This window comes from Lonchura striata, chromosome 2 (genome assembly GCF_050655825.1).
Source record: "Lonchura striata isolate lonStrDom1 chromosome 2, ASM5065582v1, whole genome shotgun sequence".
Classification (NCBI taxonomy): Eukaryota; Metazoa; Chordata; class Aves; order Passeriformes; family Estrildidae; genus Lonchura; species Lonchura striata.
In genome coordinates, this window is record NC_140704.1 from 34513207 (window position 1) to 34529680 (window position 16474).

Consider the following 16474-nt stretch of genomic DNA (forward strand, 5'->3'; position numbering starts at 1 on the left):
AAAGAGCTGTTTGAGATAACACAGGATAGCTTATGTAAGTTTTGCATGCTAGTAAGCATTGCAGGCAACTTTATAGTTAAATTGACTGAAATAGATATCAGCTCTTTGCTGTTGTGCAGAGTGAACAGTGTTTGCATTGCTTTGAAACTCTACATTGTGTTGTGTGACAAAGCTTTTGTGTTTAAACACCAAAATATAAATGTCTGTAGAATAGATTGCTTCCTCCAGGGAAATAATAAAAGCCCTGCGGAACTGAACTTTGGGAGCTGGGGATTATCTACATAGAAACCTTTTTTCCTTCCTCATTCTATTTAATGAAACTAAATCCTCTAGAGTTTTGGTGATAAAGCCCACTGTGGAGGTAGAAACAGTTTTCTCTAGATGGAAGAAGCTGCCTGTAATAAAGGTAGTACAAAGGTATTCCTTTTCCCAAGCAATGCCTGTGCCAGTGAGGTAATTTACATCACTCTTGGTTGCCTTAATTTTTTCCTCCTTGTAGTTTACACAGAGAGGTTTATCTAGGCATGAATTTTGAGGTATGCAAAATGATTTGGTATGAGGACTCATTCTGTAGTTTGCTTTATTGTTTGCTTCTGTATCCCTTGCTTTATCAAAAATAAAATGAAACATTTTCTTACATTTACGGGTCAGTTTCAGAGCGACAAGAAGTCTTTAAAAATTATTTGTACCCAGTATGTGTACCCCTCCAGGGAAGGCCAACCAATACTTTAAAGGGTATATATTTAGACAGTAAAGTTCTTGGTAGCCCTCATCTGGGTGGGAGCAGTTTCATCACCTATTATTTTGTATTATGATGTTGAGCTCCTCAGTGCACTTGGGTTGAAACCTGTGAAATCTTTCTGAAGCCTTTCTGAACTTCTCAGGACATTCTTCTGTAGCTGCTTGATGGGTAGCCCTGCAAATTTCTGTGCTAGCCCCATTACTCTGACTTTGTTATCATTGTATGAAAGTACAACAAGGGTAAGTGTATAACTTCAACAGAGCCCACAGCTGAACAAGCCAAATGTCTATTATTATTGCACATCAGACTAAACAATTTTTTTTTTGGAAAGAAAAATGAAGAATCAAGTTACACACTTTTGAGCTGTGCTGTTAGATATCTTTTACCAAATCAGAATTTATTTTTTTTTAATCAAAATGAAAGTCTTTTTCAAATAAGCGTCCTTTGGTTCTCCAGTTTTGTTTTTTTTTTTTTTTTAACTTGTAGCATGCTTTAAAGTTTCCTTTTGTGTTTTTGAGGGATGAAGGAATTCAAGGTAACTTTAAAAAACACATTCTGGATGAATCAAGTAAGTTTCTGTATAGCAAGCTAATATTTTATTTCCTGAGCTATTGTTTTGAAAATAATGTATTGAGACTGAGTGTCCTTTCTGATAATATTATTTCAGTCCCCGCACCCCCAAACAAACAACAACATTGCATTGCTATGCATTGCCAAATATTGTGAGTACATAATGGAACCTTTTGAATTTATTGAAGATTTCAGTTATATGTTGCCTTACAACATATATATTTTTTATGAATCAGAAAAATCAGGTATCACTTCAGACGCTGAGGACAGGTTTTCAAAAGTCAGCAACCAAAACATACACAGTATGCAAAATTCTGGTCTGAATGTGATTGCTGAGGGTATCTGAAATCCCTTCCTGTATGATACAGTAGGTTAACTTGGGATCTGCACAGGTGAGGTCATTTGAGCTTGCTCTGGGGTTTCTTTATTGTCCATTTACTTTCTTGAGGCTAATTTAAAGTTTCTTGCAGCCTTTCTGGTTATGACTGTGTCATCAGAGAGGCTGATTATTCCCCTGAATAATAGGCTGAACAATATTTTCATTGCCTAGTCTGAAGCTTGACATAGTCTGTGTTTAAGCTGGTGATGAAGTTGAGGTAGAAAAAAAATCCTAAGTAATTATCAGATGACAAGTTTACCTGTGAAGGGACAGATGCCTAGAGGTAGATGCCTCAAAGGACAGTAAACTAGTTCTAAAGGGTGGAACTAATTGAAGATGGAAAGATTTTTGCACGTGGAATGATGGGTCTGGGTTGGGATAGCTGACCAGTATCTTGGGTTAACCTAGATAATCCTATATCCCAAGCTGCCAATACAAAATACAGTTTGTGACTAATTAATTAGAGTGCTGGGCTGTGTGAGTAGCAGTGTGCCTGCAGAACAGCTTGCTACATAACATGTGTCCTCAGCCGGAGTGCTGAGAGTGGTGCTGGCTCTGTCTGAGTTTTGGTCCAGATGGGTCTGGCTCATCCAGTTGCTGAAGTGCAACAAATCAGAGCCCTGTTCTCAGTGAATCTGCAATAGTTGTGGGTGCTGGTGATAGCAACAAAAGCTTTGTTTGTACCAACAGGGAACAGTGAGGTCAGGCACAAGCTGTTGGAACTATTAATGCATTTTTAAGTGCTGAGAATTAGGAATATTTTATTAATTCTTGGAGACCTGATTTTGTAGCTTATGCTAGGGTCTTCTTTGTGATACTCCTCCCAGTTAAATCACAAAGGCTAGCCTAATCTAGGTAAAAGAATTTCTGTGTTGTTGAGAGTGATTTCTTCTACTATTTTGCCCACATCCTAAAAGAGAACTGGTGTTTAGCAGAGGCAAAATAGTTGGTTGCTCAGGAGCAAATCAAGCTCATTAGATTTGATAGCCTTGAAATCCTGGGACCAGTGAGTGCAGTGTAAGTGCAGTGTAACTCCTTTACTACACAAAGTCTCAACATTATAAAGTCTGGACCTTTATCAGTTCTGCTCTCAGACAGAGATTTTGTGGCCTTTGGTTTCTGTGAATGTTGAGGGCTGAAGTATTAGAACTACGAAGGCAATTCTAGTTTTACATCTGGCTGAGCTGACTTCCAGGAGGTCTGTGGATGAAGCTTAGGCTGGCTGGTTGGTGGTGCTCCTTCCTCACTTGGGATAAAAGAGGGGCTGTCTGTCTTAACAAAAATCTTGATTTGAATTCCTGCCAGTCTGATTTCTGGAACATAGGAACTGCAGTAGCAGTATGGGGAGACTGAGGTAATAAAATAAGATCACCATCTCGATATATAGGTGGTGTAAACAGTGTCATTATCAGTTTTGATCTTTTGACATATTAAAATAGTTAATTGAAAGTTCAACTGTAGGCAACACCACTGCTTATCTTGTGGTGCAGAAGACAGATCTTCAGCATGAGCAGAGAAAGGAAGCCATTGAGGCCCTTCTGAATTTGAAATCACATTCTTGCTCTGGCTTGCTTTTTTTTTACTGTTAAAATAGATTTACTTCAATGGATAACTTTTTTTTTCCTTTTGGCTGATTCTGGGCCCAAGCAACTCTGGAGAAACCCAGAATTTTTCATTCTAGTGAAAGTAGTGGCATCTACTTCTTTATGAAACCATAGTTTCTAATTCTGGCCATGGAATTGATACCTGGCTTATTTGATATGGATATATCACTTCTAACAATAAAACATTTCTTCTGTTTACCTCACATTCCAATACTAATGTGCCCTTTGTGTCCAGGAAGGCTTAGCAACAATTGTCTTTGATTTTCTACAAAACAATGGTATTGTTCATTAAAGTAGTATTTAATCCATTTTTGGAAATTAAATCTATTTCTCCTGCATTTTAGGGCCATTCATTTCCAGTACGAGCTCCAGTCCAAGGGCCAAAAACAACCCTGGTGTAAATCTACTGAATTTATTGAGGTTACTTTAGAGATTTGTTTGGCACTTCTTATTTAGGATATGGACCTGTAAAGTCCTGAGTGTCCTCAGGTCTCATTGATGCCAGCACCTTGTTGACTCATCTCCTTATGTTGATTTCTTGCAGGAGTCTTAGAAAGTTTTGTTTCTCACTCTGGTAATACAGTAGTTAGCTGTGAAAGCTCATAGATAAATAAGTGTGCATTCCCAAATAGTTGAAGTCCTTTTCCTTAAAGATCATAAGTGGGATGCTCAAGCCAAAAGAAATGAAAAAATAATTTTAACATTAGGGACTTGCATTCTGATGTTCCATCAGAAATATAAATGCAAATGAGTGTCTTTGCCCTTGGATTACCTGAGAAAGTAAAATCTGGAAGACCTTGCTTGATACAGGTGGAAATTGACTTCTCCTGATTTTATAATGAAGGAGGCTGATCCTCTTCCTTACTTTCTAAGTGAAAACTGCATTTTCTTTTGTGTACCTTGCTTTTGTACTGCTTAATTAGGGGCTGATGTGCATTTCTATCCTGATCATGTAAAATTCATGGTGTTAGGTAACTGTTTGCTGTAAGAGGGTAATATTAGAACTTGACCCAGCTTAGCTAGGTGCAAGAAAGGATTTTTTTCTTTGTTGAAGTGGGAAGCTTTTTTCTGAGGTCAAAATTGACCTGATATGGGCAACAGGGTTCAATATAATGGAGTTTTCATTCTTTAAAGAATGACATACAAACAATAGGTAGTAGTCAAGGACTATGCTGAAGATTATTTTTTAACAAAATGAGTCCAATATTTTTGTAAAATCACAAACAAAGCATCTCAAGCTGGGACAGAGCCTTGGAAAGAAGGAGCCAAGGTAGAATAATTAAGAACTAGACTCAGAATGAATAGAAGTGCCTCAGACCTGTGATTTAGGGAGTCTTTGGTTCCCAAACTTGGGCTTGATTTTTCATTTCCTGAAGAAAGAAACTGAAATCACTGAAACTACAGCCTGCATGGTAATTTTGCTTGTCTGTCTTGCAGGTTTTTGAAAAATTGTCAGAAAACCTTGCAATTTTCCTCCTGCCTGTGTCATTAAAGAGAATACTGCCCTTCTTGTATTAATTCTGAGAGGGCAGAAAAATCCTGGAGATGAAGGCAATGAATTTTGTTTTACTCCAAATGTAATAGTTTTGTATATATTATCAACACATTCAGGTATAAAACACAAAAGGGTGCTTCTTCACGGCCAGAATTTCACTTTTCATAGCTTTTCTAAATGTTGTTTAATTCTTCCTTCAAAAATTGTGTTGGAAGCAAAACTTCTTGCCATGGCTACCTTTTTTTGCTAAGTATGTGTATGTTTGAGATGGTGTTTGAGCACTTGAATACATTAACTAGTGTGTATCCGCAGAAGTTAACACATGTGCTGTGGTCTAAATGTGCATTATGAGATGCACTGTGTGTTGTTCTGCATGAGCCTATTTTTGGAGGTTTATAGGAGTTCTAATGACCATTTGCACAGGTTGAGGAGATTGATGACTGCTGCCTGGTTTTGGACATTGATGGCAAGCACTGGCTGCCAGCAGTGAGAGTTTGGTTAGAACCTCTCTTTGCCTGGAAGACTATTTAATTGTCTCACTCTTTTTTTAATACTGAGCACCAATGATCATTTCTCATCTTGTTCCCAGATCAGACTCCCACGCCAACACGCTTTCTGAAGAACTGTGAGGAAGTCGGGCTCTTCAACGACATCGACTGCTCCCTGGAGCACGAGTTCAGGAAGGCACAAGAAGAAGAGAACAACAAAAGGGTGGGTGCGAGCACACTAAGCCTTTCCTCCCCTTTTGATTCCCTGAAATGGTAAAGGAAGTATCCTTTAACCTGTGTGAAAGCAGATTGAACTCTACTAGCTAGTAGTAACCTTTTGGTTAGAAACTAGGTGGCACTATAAATTGTGACATGTTTTTTAAAACTATTGATGCAGTTGACAGAAATAAAAACCCCAAACCAACAAAAAAATCCCAGTATTAAATGATATAAAAAATTGTAACTGTGTTTGCCAGGGTTTGATTACAAGTCTCTTCTTTTAAGTAAACTATAACACAAACTACACACCTCTTGAGGGACAGGCTTGGGAAAATTATATAATCTTTGAAGTGAGGATTGCAAACTGGCTCAAATACATTGCAGGGAAATTTGGCTTATGAAGGGGCATTTACTTAAGAGCAAAATTTTTTTCCTTTTATTTTTTTTTTTTAAATTCCTCCACAATGCAATGGGCCCTTGGATTTATTAATCATCAATACCAGATTTATTTGGTTTCTGTATTTCTCATAAAGCATTCAAGTTGAGCCAGGAAACTTTGGCTTGAAACACCTAGTAGATAACATATCTCATTTGCAATTAGTATTCTTTTAGTTTATTCTAAAGCTACTCTGTCAGTATTCTGAACTTTAGGTTGAATTATATAAGCCACCTTGTATATAAGTGTACTTCTGTACCCAAAGATAGTTAAGAGTGTTTTCAGGGATACTAAAGTGCTGTTAAAATTTTCAAAGAATGGTAAAAGAGCTTAATGCACTAGAGAAGCCAGCAAGAAAAGAGGTAAAGCTGCCTGCTGAGGTGCAGAACAGGAGAGGAGGCTTGTAGGAAGAGAAGGGAGTCCAGGAGCAGCTTGGTTGTGGCTTACAAGGAAGTGAGTCTAGGTATGATTTATTTGTGGTTCATAAGGAACGAGACTGGGACAGATAGAGGAGATCAGAGGTTGTGTCATGGTATGCTGAGCAAGGAATAAGAGTGTCCAAATGTGAGAGAGTTCAGGTTTTGGTCAAGTATTGGGAAAATAGCACAGACTGACCCTCACAGCTTTGTGTATTGGACAAATGTTAGAAAAGAGTCATGTATTGAGATAAATGTGTCTAATTTTAGACTTGTTAAAAAACTTTTGGTTTAGGCTGAGGAGAGTCTTAGTTAGAATCAGTGAGAACTTTTCTGTACACTCCTACTTCTTTGTCCCTTACAGGATTTCTAAGTTGTTCTCTGTGCCTGATGTTCATTTTGCAGGAGTAAGAGAACAGGAGAAATCTACTGAGGTAGACCTGAGTGCAGTTAGCCCCAGACTGCAGTGCTTGATGTTGCAGAGAGATTTCAGTTTGCAAGGGATAGTTGTAAAATCTGATTAAAACCTAGACAAGGGCATCAAGTTACCTGATAATTCCAGCTGTTTAGCAGTCTCTGGAAGTCTTATTCTGCCCTCCTACCAACCCCTGCAGCTGCCATTGTTGATCTCTAGGGAGCAAATAAGTCATCATGGGGGTGGGAAATTTTAAAAAACACCCAAAAAAACCCCCAAAAAACCCAACCAACAAAAAAAAATCCACCAAAAAACACAAACAAAAACAAACAAACAAACAAAAAACCCCACAGGGTGAAAAAAGGAAAAAAAGGAACAAAAAAAAAAAAAAAAAGAGGCTTAAGTCACTAGCTGGCTAACCTGTAACATTTGCTCAGTGTTTCCAATTAGTCTGCTGTATGTTCATTCTTACATTACTGACTGACTGTCAGATAGGAATCTGAAGCAGGCCCCAGTAGGGCTTTGCACAAATGCAAGAGACAAAGGCCAAGACAGAAGGAGACTCCTTGAGCTGCAGCTGTCCCTAAGGAAATGCTTCTAACAGCCTATCCCTGGAATATGAGTGTGATGTAGTGTTGGCCTAATGGACCTACCAACACATGGAGACTAAGGTTAACTGCATGGAAATCTTACTCACTGCACAGTAAAGTCTTCCAAAAATATTTTTGGTCATATTAATTTCTCTGGACTCTGAAAGAAACAGTTTTGTTTATTTTAGTATATCACTGTGGCTTAGCACACAGCTTGACACTGAAATCTTGTAACAGAAAAACACTTTCATTTCTCATTGACTTTTTTTGCTCCTTGAGAGTCATACTTTGAAAAGTCAGAGGATAAAGTTCAAGTAGCTGCATTTTTTTCTTTTTTTCTTTCTTTCTTATTTTTAAATTTTTTTTAAGTCTTCTGGGTGAGTGTCCATGGATAATCCATGAGAATTTGTTGTGATGAAGCTGGTTATGCAGACTGGTGACTTCCCAAATTAGTGAAGCTCTGAGTGCATGGGTTTAGGAACACCATGTGTGCCTTTTTTTGTAAAGGTACTATTGAGTGGAAAGCACTTACATTAGTATCCCAGCTTCTTATCCGGGAATAAATGACTTGACATCCTTCTGCCACAGTTGCTCATGTGTTAAAGTGGAAGAAGTGTCTCTTTATTCCTCCCATACTTGGCATGCCTTATGGTTCTAAGATCATCTGTCAAGGACCAACTATGGATGTATGTGGATTAGCCTTTGCTTGGGGACTGAGGGGATTCAAGGAACAATAATGATGATGATGACATCCAGAACCTGCAGTGAGAAAAATAAAGCTATAAATGGAATTGAGTTTGTCTGTTGGTTTTGGCTTGTCTGCTGTTTATACCATCCTATATTAGCTGGAAGTCTCTCCTTGAGAAAGACCTGCTCCCTAAATGCAAGGGATGCTACAGATCAGCAATAAGCACATGTGAGAAAGAGACTTTTTCCATCCTGTCGACGGCACTCTTCCTGACAGAAACGTCCTACCTCCCAAATTCATCACCAAAATTAGCACAGGCAAAAAAGCATACCTATACTATATTTCTACATAGAAAATTGTAAATGTTAAACTTCTTGGGAACTTGAGTCAGACAGCAATTGACAGCTCAGACCCAGGCAGACCTTGCAACCCAACTCAACAAGGCAGGTAGTGCTAGCAGATCAAACATGGCCATTTTAGCCCACTGGCTGCAGGTTTTAGGCTTACACTGTTTGGAACATTAGGTATCCAAAGAATTTGCAGTGGGTTGTAATTGCAAACACATGACCTTTGTTGCTACTGGATAGGCCCTGTTGTCACATCTTGTTTTGAGCATTGAGTTGGGGCTGAGAGGATAATGTCAGAAATGGGAAGAGTCAGGGTATGTTTCTGAATAACTTAGTGGACCCACTTCATTAAAATGCATCTAGCCTGATGTCCCTGTGTGATATGAGAAAAAGTGGAATTTAACTGATTGTAGCAAGTAGATTATTGCATCAAATAGCATTTACAAATAGTAAGCTGAATATTTTTGACATGAGAGCATGTTTAAAATCATATTCTGCCTATGCTAGAGTTTGGATGCATCACTTCCTAAGACTTATCCTGAAACTTTGAAATCTTCTCACCAGTGTTCAGTGCCAGTTCAGATAATGTATAAATTATGCAAATAAGGCAGGGAAATGGCTATTCTCAATTTCAGCTTGGTTGTAATGTGTGTTGTTCAGTGTCAGTTCAGGAAGTTCTTTAGTCCTCTACATGGGCTAGTGTTCCTGATCTAAGTACAATGTCCTAAGGCAGGAGCCTCACTGCTAGAAAAGCATCAGCAAATTGAAGTAGTCCAGTAAATAAGCAGAAAAAAAAACAAATACAAAGCCTTTAAGGGTTAAATAATTTCAATCTGCAGAAGGAATAAAAATCCTGAGTATCCAGCTTAGTTGCGTTATCCAGCTTAGTTGCGTTAAACAAGGGGTGATACACAGTCTGATGTGTGTTTGAAAGACATATATTTGGTTTGTACCTTCTAGGATCTCCTTCTACCTTGTATATATTTCTGTGTATCAGCATAAGAAAGTAGATAAAATGCTTTGTCTAGCTTATAGCATGTCACTATTTCATGCTGAATTCAGTGACTCTCTGATGTCCAGAAGAAATTTCTTGCAAATATTTGTTGAATGTCATAGTTTGGTACTGTACCTATGAGTGTAGGGGAGATGATATAATTCAAAGCAAGCTGGAAATGATAGAATATGTCTCTAAAGAAGTATAGTTTGGAGAAAAAAAATGCTTTAATTTCCATATCTTGCTTAAATTCCATGCAATGTGTATCTAGCCCATAGGTTTCCCCCTCTTCTGAAAAGTAGTACAGAAAAATCATAATGGATTTTGCCTGTGTTTAATAGTTGACATTACAGCAGCTGAAACTAGCAGTGCAATAAATCACCCTTAGCCAGGAAAGGGTTGTATGTATGGGGTCATATGTACCCTTATATGAGAAGAAAAAATATTTATATGTTGATAAAGCACCTTGTGTAAGTGTTTGGGTTTTAGAGGCCTATATTGTAATACTAATAGGCTATGGGGTAATGCTGGCAATCCACTCCCTTGGTGAAAGAACAAGGATTAAGTGTTCATTTTGGTGGTTGGCTTGGGTGATGGGTGACAAATTAGCCCCAGTTTGCCCTTGTAAATATTCTGAAACCATAGCAGGGTCCTGGAGAAGAGCAGTGTGCTGGTAGATGTTTCAGAGGCAAGTGCTCTGAAAGGACTGAATTTCACTTGTGAAATAATACAAACCAAACTCATAAGCCTGTTCCTGGAGCACTTTTGACTCATTGTCTGACAGTCTGTACAATGGAAGGAAAGACCTATGTTTAAATACTTACTATTTTGATTTTTTAAAACATTATGCTATCATAAATGCACATATGTACAGTCTCCCTCCATTTGTCTAAACATGATGCAAGACCATATTTTTTAAATCAAAGGGCCCTCTGATTTCTTATTTTCCCACTGAGATTAAGTATATAATATACTTATATACTCAGTATGTCATAGTAGACACAATGTAAGACTAGAAATTAGTAACTCTAGAAATTGTTTATGTTAATACAGTGCTTAAGGGCCAAAGTACCATTGTTGTATGTATTTTAATAACTTCAAGTTGTTACTTTATCAATCAGTTAAGCTGTTGTCAAGGTAATAGCTCAAAACTCTAAATTTCAAAGTCCAAAATATCACCCCACATTCCAAGGTTTCAGTATAATAGTTCCTGTACTCTAAATATAATATCTGTATCTGTGAAGATGTAAGCATCCTCACATAGCATTTTTTCTGGGTGATGCATTGCAGTACTGGAAAGATACACTGTAACTCTGTGTCTGAGTTTTTCTGAGGGTTATTCTTGGTTTTCATATGCATTAATTGCATCAGGTTATGGATCTGCTTTTTGGGTTCATTTTTTGGCTTGCAAAACCCCTTTTTTTCTTAATTAAATTAACTTTTACAGTATTCCTACGAAGAAGGTAAATATTCCGTCTCTTATTTTCTAAGGGGAAAAACAGATTCCAGAGGACATTGCTTTCCTTTGTAGTGTGACACCAAGCTCTCAAAGGAATCACATATGTGGAGTGAGAATTGCATGGTATCTGGATCCTCTCTACCATTCTGCCAAGAGAGCAGCTTTCTGTCTCACTTGGTTCCTAAATCTCTTTAGTAGCATGGCCCCAAAAGATTCAGAGACTCCCTCAAAGACATTTTGGTGCCTTGCTTTGACTGTAACGAAGCAGGAGTAAATCAGAGAGCTACCATAAAGGATCTGGGCTCGAGTGACATGTTGAAAATTGCACAGGAAGTCTGTGGCAAAGCCTCGGATTGATTCCATATCTCCTTGGTCTCAGCATAGGGCATCCCACAGACCATGTGTGTTAAAGATTTATCAGCTGTTGTTCAGTGTTGCTAAAGACAGGAAGAATGCTCTCCTCCTCTCTCCAGATGGGTAGGCTTGCTGGATTTTAACTTCTTAACCTTCCTAGATTTCATGGTAGACATGTGGTGGTTTGTTGTATTTTGCACGATGGCAGCTCCACAGTTGGTGCTTCAGTTCCCAGCTTTATGAGTCCTGTTCTGAGCACAGGACTCCTGTTTTATCTATCTCCAGGCACTTCATTGCCACACTGGGCTATGTTAAAGGGACACTTTCTGCATAATGGCACACAGGAAAGCTGTCAGGACAAAACTGTTCATTACCTTGCAGAAATATTCACAAGAACAGGCTTTAATTTAGGCTTGTTGCTGATGGTACAGCATCTTATCTTCTGCTGGCAGGCAGGACTCTCTTATCTTGAATGAATTTTTGAGTGGATTTGTAGCTTTAGATCCTCATATTCAAAGAGAAGACCTGAATGTTTTTCCAGGAATAAGTTCCTGTGTCATGCAGAAGGGCAACTCTTGAGGGCTTAAGTTTTTGATTCAGATAAACCTCCCTAACCATCGTCCTTCCATGTTCTTCTGAATTCCAGCTGATGAATCATCCTTCAGAGCTCAGTCAGGACAGTCTACTTTCCTCCTTTTTATTATTGTCTCTGTCCCAAAGAAGCTGAGTCACCCTCTTGCAATGTTTGGAGATTTGTTATGTTTTCTGTATTTTGGCTACACACAATAAAGGGAGGCCTATCTGATTTTATTCTAACATTTTTTTTCACAGCAACACAGCAAAGTTGTGCCTTTTGCCTTGGTCTTCCTTGGAATGTTTTTAATGGCACAGCTTCCTTGTTACCAGTTCAGGTTTCAGCAGCATAGACTGGATGGCACATGAAAAAGGGATAAACCTTTCCTGTAGTGGCATTTTTATAAGTCTATCTGTTAGGTAAAGCCCCTAAATCTTGGCAGTCTCTTTAAAGCATAAGCTCTGCTATTAAACACGAGCTCTTTGCTCCCAGAGTGGGCTGCAGTCTCTATGGTTGGGTGGGTAATAAGATACTGCTGATACACTTCAGAGCAAGGTGCACTTTTCCTTTATTTATGAAGATAGACATGCTGGTCAAGGGCTTAATCACAGCTGATAAATCATTTTAGAAAGCCTATTAGAACCATATGCTGATCCTTCGTATTAACATGGTGTGTCTGTTTCAAGTCTAATAGGCAGGGTCTCTTTCTCCTCTCCCTTCCCCCGGCCTGCTGTGCAAATTATTTATCTGTTTTAGTGCTATTTCTTGCTTGGGGGCATTTCCCTCTAGAAGAGGTACTGTTAATAAAGCAAGGTGAACAGAGGAAAGAAGGATTCTTTCTCTCTAGAGAGTGAAGCTGCGTGTTTTTGGTCTCCTTTGCTGAGAGGGGATTGCAGAGCAATTGTCTGAAAGCCGAGGCAAGGAAACCCACTGGTTAAACACTGGGACACTGTGGCATGGCCTTCACAGCAGCATAAGGTTGTCATTTTGGCCCAGGTGGTTACAATCCTGGAGCCCGAGAACTGTGAGGGTTGGGTGTGCTGACATTTCAGTTACCTCACCTTTCCCTCACTCGGAGAGGGCTGCTGCAGGAATAGATTCCACAGCCATCTAATGAGATCCATATTGGTGAAGTTATCCAAGCCAACTCCTATTTATCATTAATTGGTGGGTTTGCTTGCATATTTTTCCTATTATTTGCTGATTATACCCCTGCACATTTTTATTATCTTGCCAAAAATTCAAATGCTAATAATTTCTTGATTTATTGTTTATTTATAACACTGTCTACTGCCTAAATAGATGTAGTTAGAAGATTTCAAAACGGCAACAGCTCTTTTGCTGACTGGGTTTCTTTCACATTTTGCACATGGCAGTCAACTATTTATAAATCTCCGTAGGGACTCCTAAACCTTTACAGTTGGGTTCCTCCCACAACTTCAGTCTCTTTTCTCCCTTGCTCCCCCAAGGCAAGTCTTGGTTTTTTGGCATAAAGACAATGATTGTGATTGTTAGGTGGAGAAAATGTCCACAAGCTATGAACTGTGGATAAGGATTTTAAATTTGTACAACCACGCAGGATAAATTGGAAGTCAGAGACATCCAGTAGAGTAAGGGTGTCTTCACCATAAAGTTGGAGATCCATAGCTGAGTTCCTAGTGTTCTTTAGGGTTACAAAATCTGAAACTGGAAAACTGAAGACTCATTTGTAAAGTGGCTTTGTATGCAGTGGTGTGCATGCTGTACCATGTCCCATTTCCAGTAGTGCACAAATTTAACTTTTAAATCTGATGTACTTCAGAGTAAAGAAAGGAATAGTGGAGAGAAGAAATAAGCCAGAACAACAGGTCACATGTGATGGCAGTTAATGAACACCAGAGTGGGATGTATTGCCTCATATGTCTCTGAGGCAGTTTCATTGACTTTAATGGAATTTAAATTTTTTTGCCTATTACAACTAGGCAAAGATCTGAAGGGAGAATGGCCTTGTTCAGACCAGAAAAAAACCTACAGTGGTCATGATGTGATGTGAAGTATCTGGGTAGTTGTTGATGTCTTGCTAATATGTAAAAACAAGGCCTTTTAAAAATAATACCAGGGAGGTAAGATTTATACATGTTAACTGTTTCCTCATTCTGGTTTCTCTCTCACGTTCCTCTACAAAAGTTGCCAAACCCACTATTATCAAATAAATATCAGCTTTTTTCTTTCCTGAAATGTGAGTAAACTGTGTGTGGCTGGGTCTGGTCCCTGGGAAGGGAAAAGACATCGGGTTGCCATGTGAATGTACATGTCAAAGTGCAGCTCTGCCAGCCAGTCTGGGGCTGGGTGGGGAGAGACACGGAGAGAATGAACTCAGTGTTACAACCCGTCTCCTTTGAATTTCTACAACCTATTAGTCACAGCAAGCTGCCCTTATTGATTTTGGTAAGAGAGGTCACTTTTAATCCTCTAAAGTGGAGAGAGCTACATGCACTCTCCATAGCATGACATTAAAATTGACACAGCTCTGCATCAATTCTATGAAAAAGCCCTAAACCTAGATGGATTATTGCCTTGCTTTTCAATGGGTACAAGCTGCTAACCAGAGCATACTAACCTAGATGAGGTGTAAAAATTTTAAAATGCATTGTAGGGAAAGCACAAACAAAAGAAGCTAGAAAACATGAGAACATGCTAAAAGAGCTGCCCCTGCAGAAATAGGCCATTAGTTTTCATTTACTTATTTTCTCCATTTTAAAACACTTGAGTGTCAACACAAAAGAGTGGAGATTATCATATAAAAGAACAAACAAAAGCTGACCTTACTCTATGATTATGAAGAAAGCTTTATTCTGGCTGATACCCCTTGCTAGTTTTGTTTATGTTCTTTAGAGAACTAAATCTTTGAATACAATTAGGACTCTCAGACTCGAATCTTAAGTGTGCCTCAAAATAAACAGCAGAGGTGAACTCTCAGCAGTTTTCTTTTCATCTTTGTTATCCTTGCTCTGACCCTTTTTTCCTGCCTAATGATCCTTTGTGGCATACTATTATTAAGAGAAATCTTGATAGAAAAATATGCTTAATGTGGATAGGAGAATCATTGTGACCCTGGAAAAGTTTCTTTTCCCTTTCTTTGGAATTCCAGAAAATGACTTGTTCCCCTTTTGACTTTTTGCTATTTATTTATTTAGAAATTTATTCCCTGAAGATTTTGCTGATTTTTTTTTTTAATGAGCCTTAGTAAATATTTACAATGTAGTGTTTAGGGAAATTTGTTGCCTTGTCGTTCAAGCTTGGTGTTCTCCCTTTTCATTTGTTGTAAGTTTGCACCAGTTTTTTACCAAAGGCTAGAAACTACCTTTCTAAATAAAAGACAACTGCAAAAGAAAATAGTGATAAAAACCATTAAACTACAAGGCTGAAGTCTAATCTGTGGAGTCTGTGAAAGCCACAGCAGCTTTCAGTAAATCTTAAAAGTCCTCTATTGGTAGTTGGTTGAGAAGGTCTCTGATCTCATTCTCAACAGAGATTAAAGTATGTGTGTCCATGAGGCCAATGTGGCTTCCCCTCCTACATTAAGAGATACTCTTCCTCCCCTTCCTCCCTCACCTGAGGGAGGTGTGTGGGATGGTGGTATTTCCTCCCTCTTTGTGAACTTAGCCTAAGGAAATTCAAAGCAGGCACAGAAAGGGAGCTGGCTTTTGGCTTTGTCACTGACACTGAGGCATGACACCTAGAAGAAAAGGTGAAAGATGCCCAATCTGCAGATCTAGGCAGAAGCTTTGGCAGCTTATTTTTGTCCTAGCCCTACCTTTCCTTCTCCTATCAAGGAAGAAATAAAAATAAAGTACCTTGCCAGTCTCTCCTTCTTTTTGGTGGAAGTCCTCCCTGATGTCCTGGAGGTGAGGATGAGAAAGCAGGGGTTGCTAAAGGAGGCAAGAAATAAAAGGAAGAAAAGTACCTTTCTTTTTATACTTATATAAAGGATTTATTCCTACCCCAGATCAGACTTGCTGGGGAAAATGGAAGGAAAATTCATACAGAAGAAGAAGGAAAAGAATATTACTAAGACATGAAGAAAGCTGAGAGAGGCTATCATGAAGCTGTTGAAATGAGAGAGATAGAGTGAAAAATCAGCAATCAGACATTAAAAAGACAGATCTTTGTTTTTTAAGAAGTGGGATATCAAAATATTCCTGTGATGTACTTCTTAGCAGAATTTGGGGAGCAAAGATTGAGGAGTGTGAAAAGAAAAATTTGCTTCTCTCCCCACCATGCCCATCCCATCCTTTCCACCCCCAATCCAAGGAAATGGAATTAGTTTCTCAGCTTAGATGTTAAGGGATGTGGCTATACAAGAAAACAGGAGACTTGAAGGTGCTAAGTTGATATGGGGTATTAGAGTAGCTTTTCCCTGAAAAAGTAGAAAGGAAAGTCAGCCTGGACACTCATGTTTCTTCTTTCTTTACAGTCTTTTCTAAGATATTCTTTCTCTCATCATACTCCTGTCTTATCTCTGAGATCTCTTTGTATGTCCCTTGGGAAGTATACATCTGTGTAAGGCCTGTTCCTGTAATGACAAAGTAATGATGGCTCTTTCCCATTTATGCTTTTATTTTTTTCCAGTACAGTAAAGTCATGCAAATGTAAATGCCAACATACATGTTTCAGCAAAACCAGGAAAACTATTATGCGTGTTACACCTCTGCACATAAGTTC

At 38.6% G+C, this 16474-nt stretch overlaps 1 protein-coding gene across 10 annotated transcripts in view; it reads left to right on the forward strand.

Annotated features, from left to right (window-relative positions):
- Positions 1 to 16474, forward strand: part of CREB5 (cAMP responsive element binding protein 5) — a 256957-nt gene that overhangs the window by 49506 nt on the left and 190977 nt on the right. For 9 of the 10 annotated variants that reach the window (XR_014951836.1, XR_002466113.4, XM_021538182.4 and 6 more), the window contains one exon: positions 5380 to 5501. The exons of the other annotated variant lie outside the window; for it this stretch is intronic. Coding sequence is in view for 6 of the 9 variants with exons in the window: in XM_021538182.4 (XP_021393857.1) it covers positions 5380 to 5501 (122 nt within the window). In the remaining 3 variants the exon portion in view is untranslated. The remainder of the gene's footprint in view (positions 1 to 5379; positions 5502 to 16474) is intronic. 10 annotated transcript variants of the gene reach the window in all.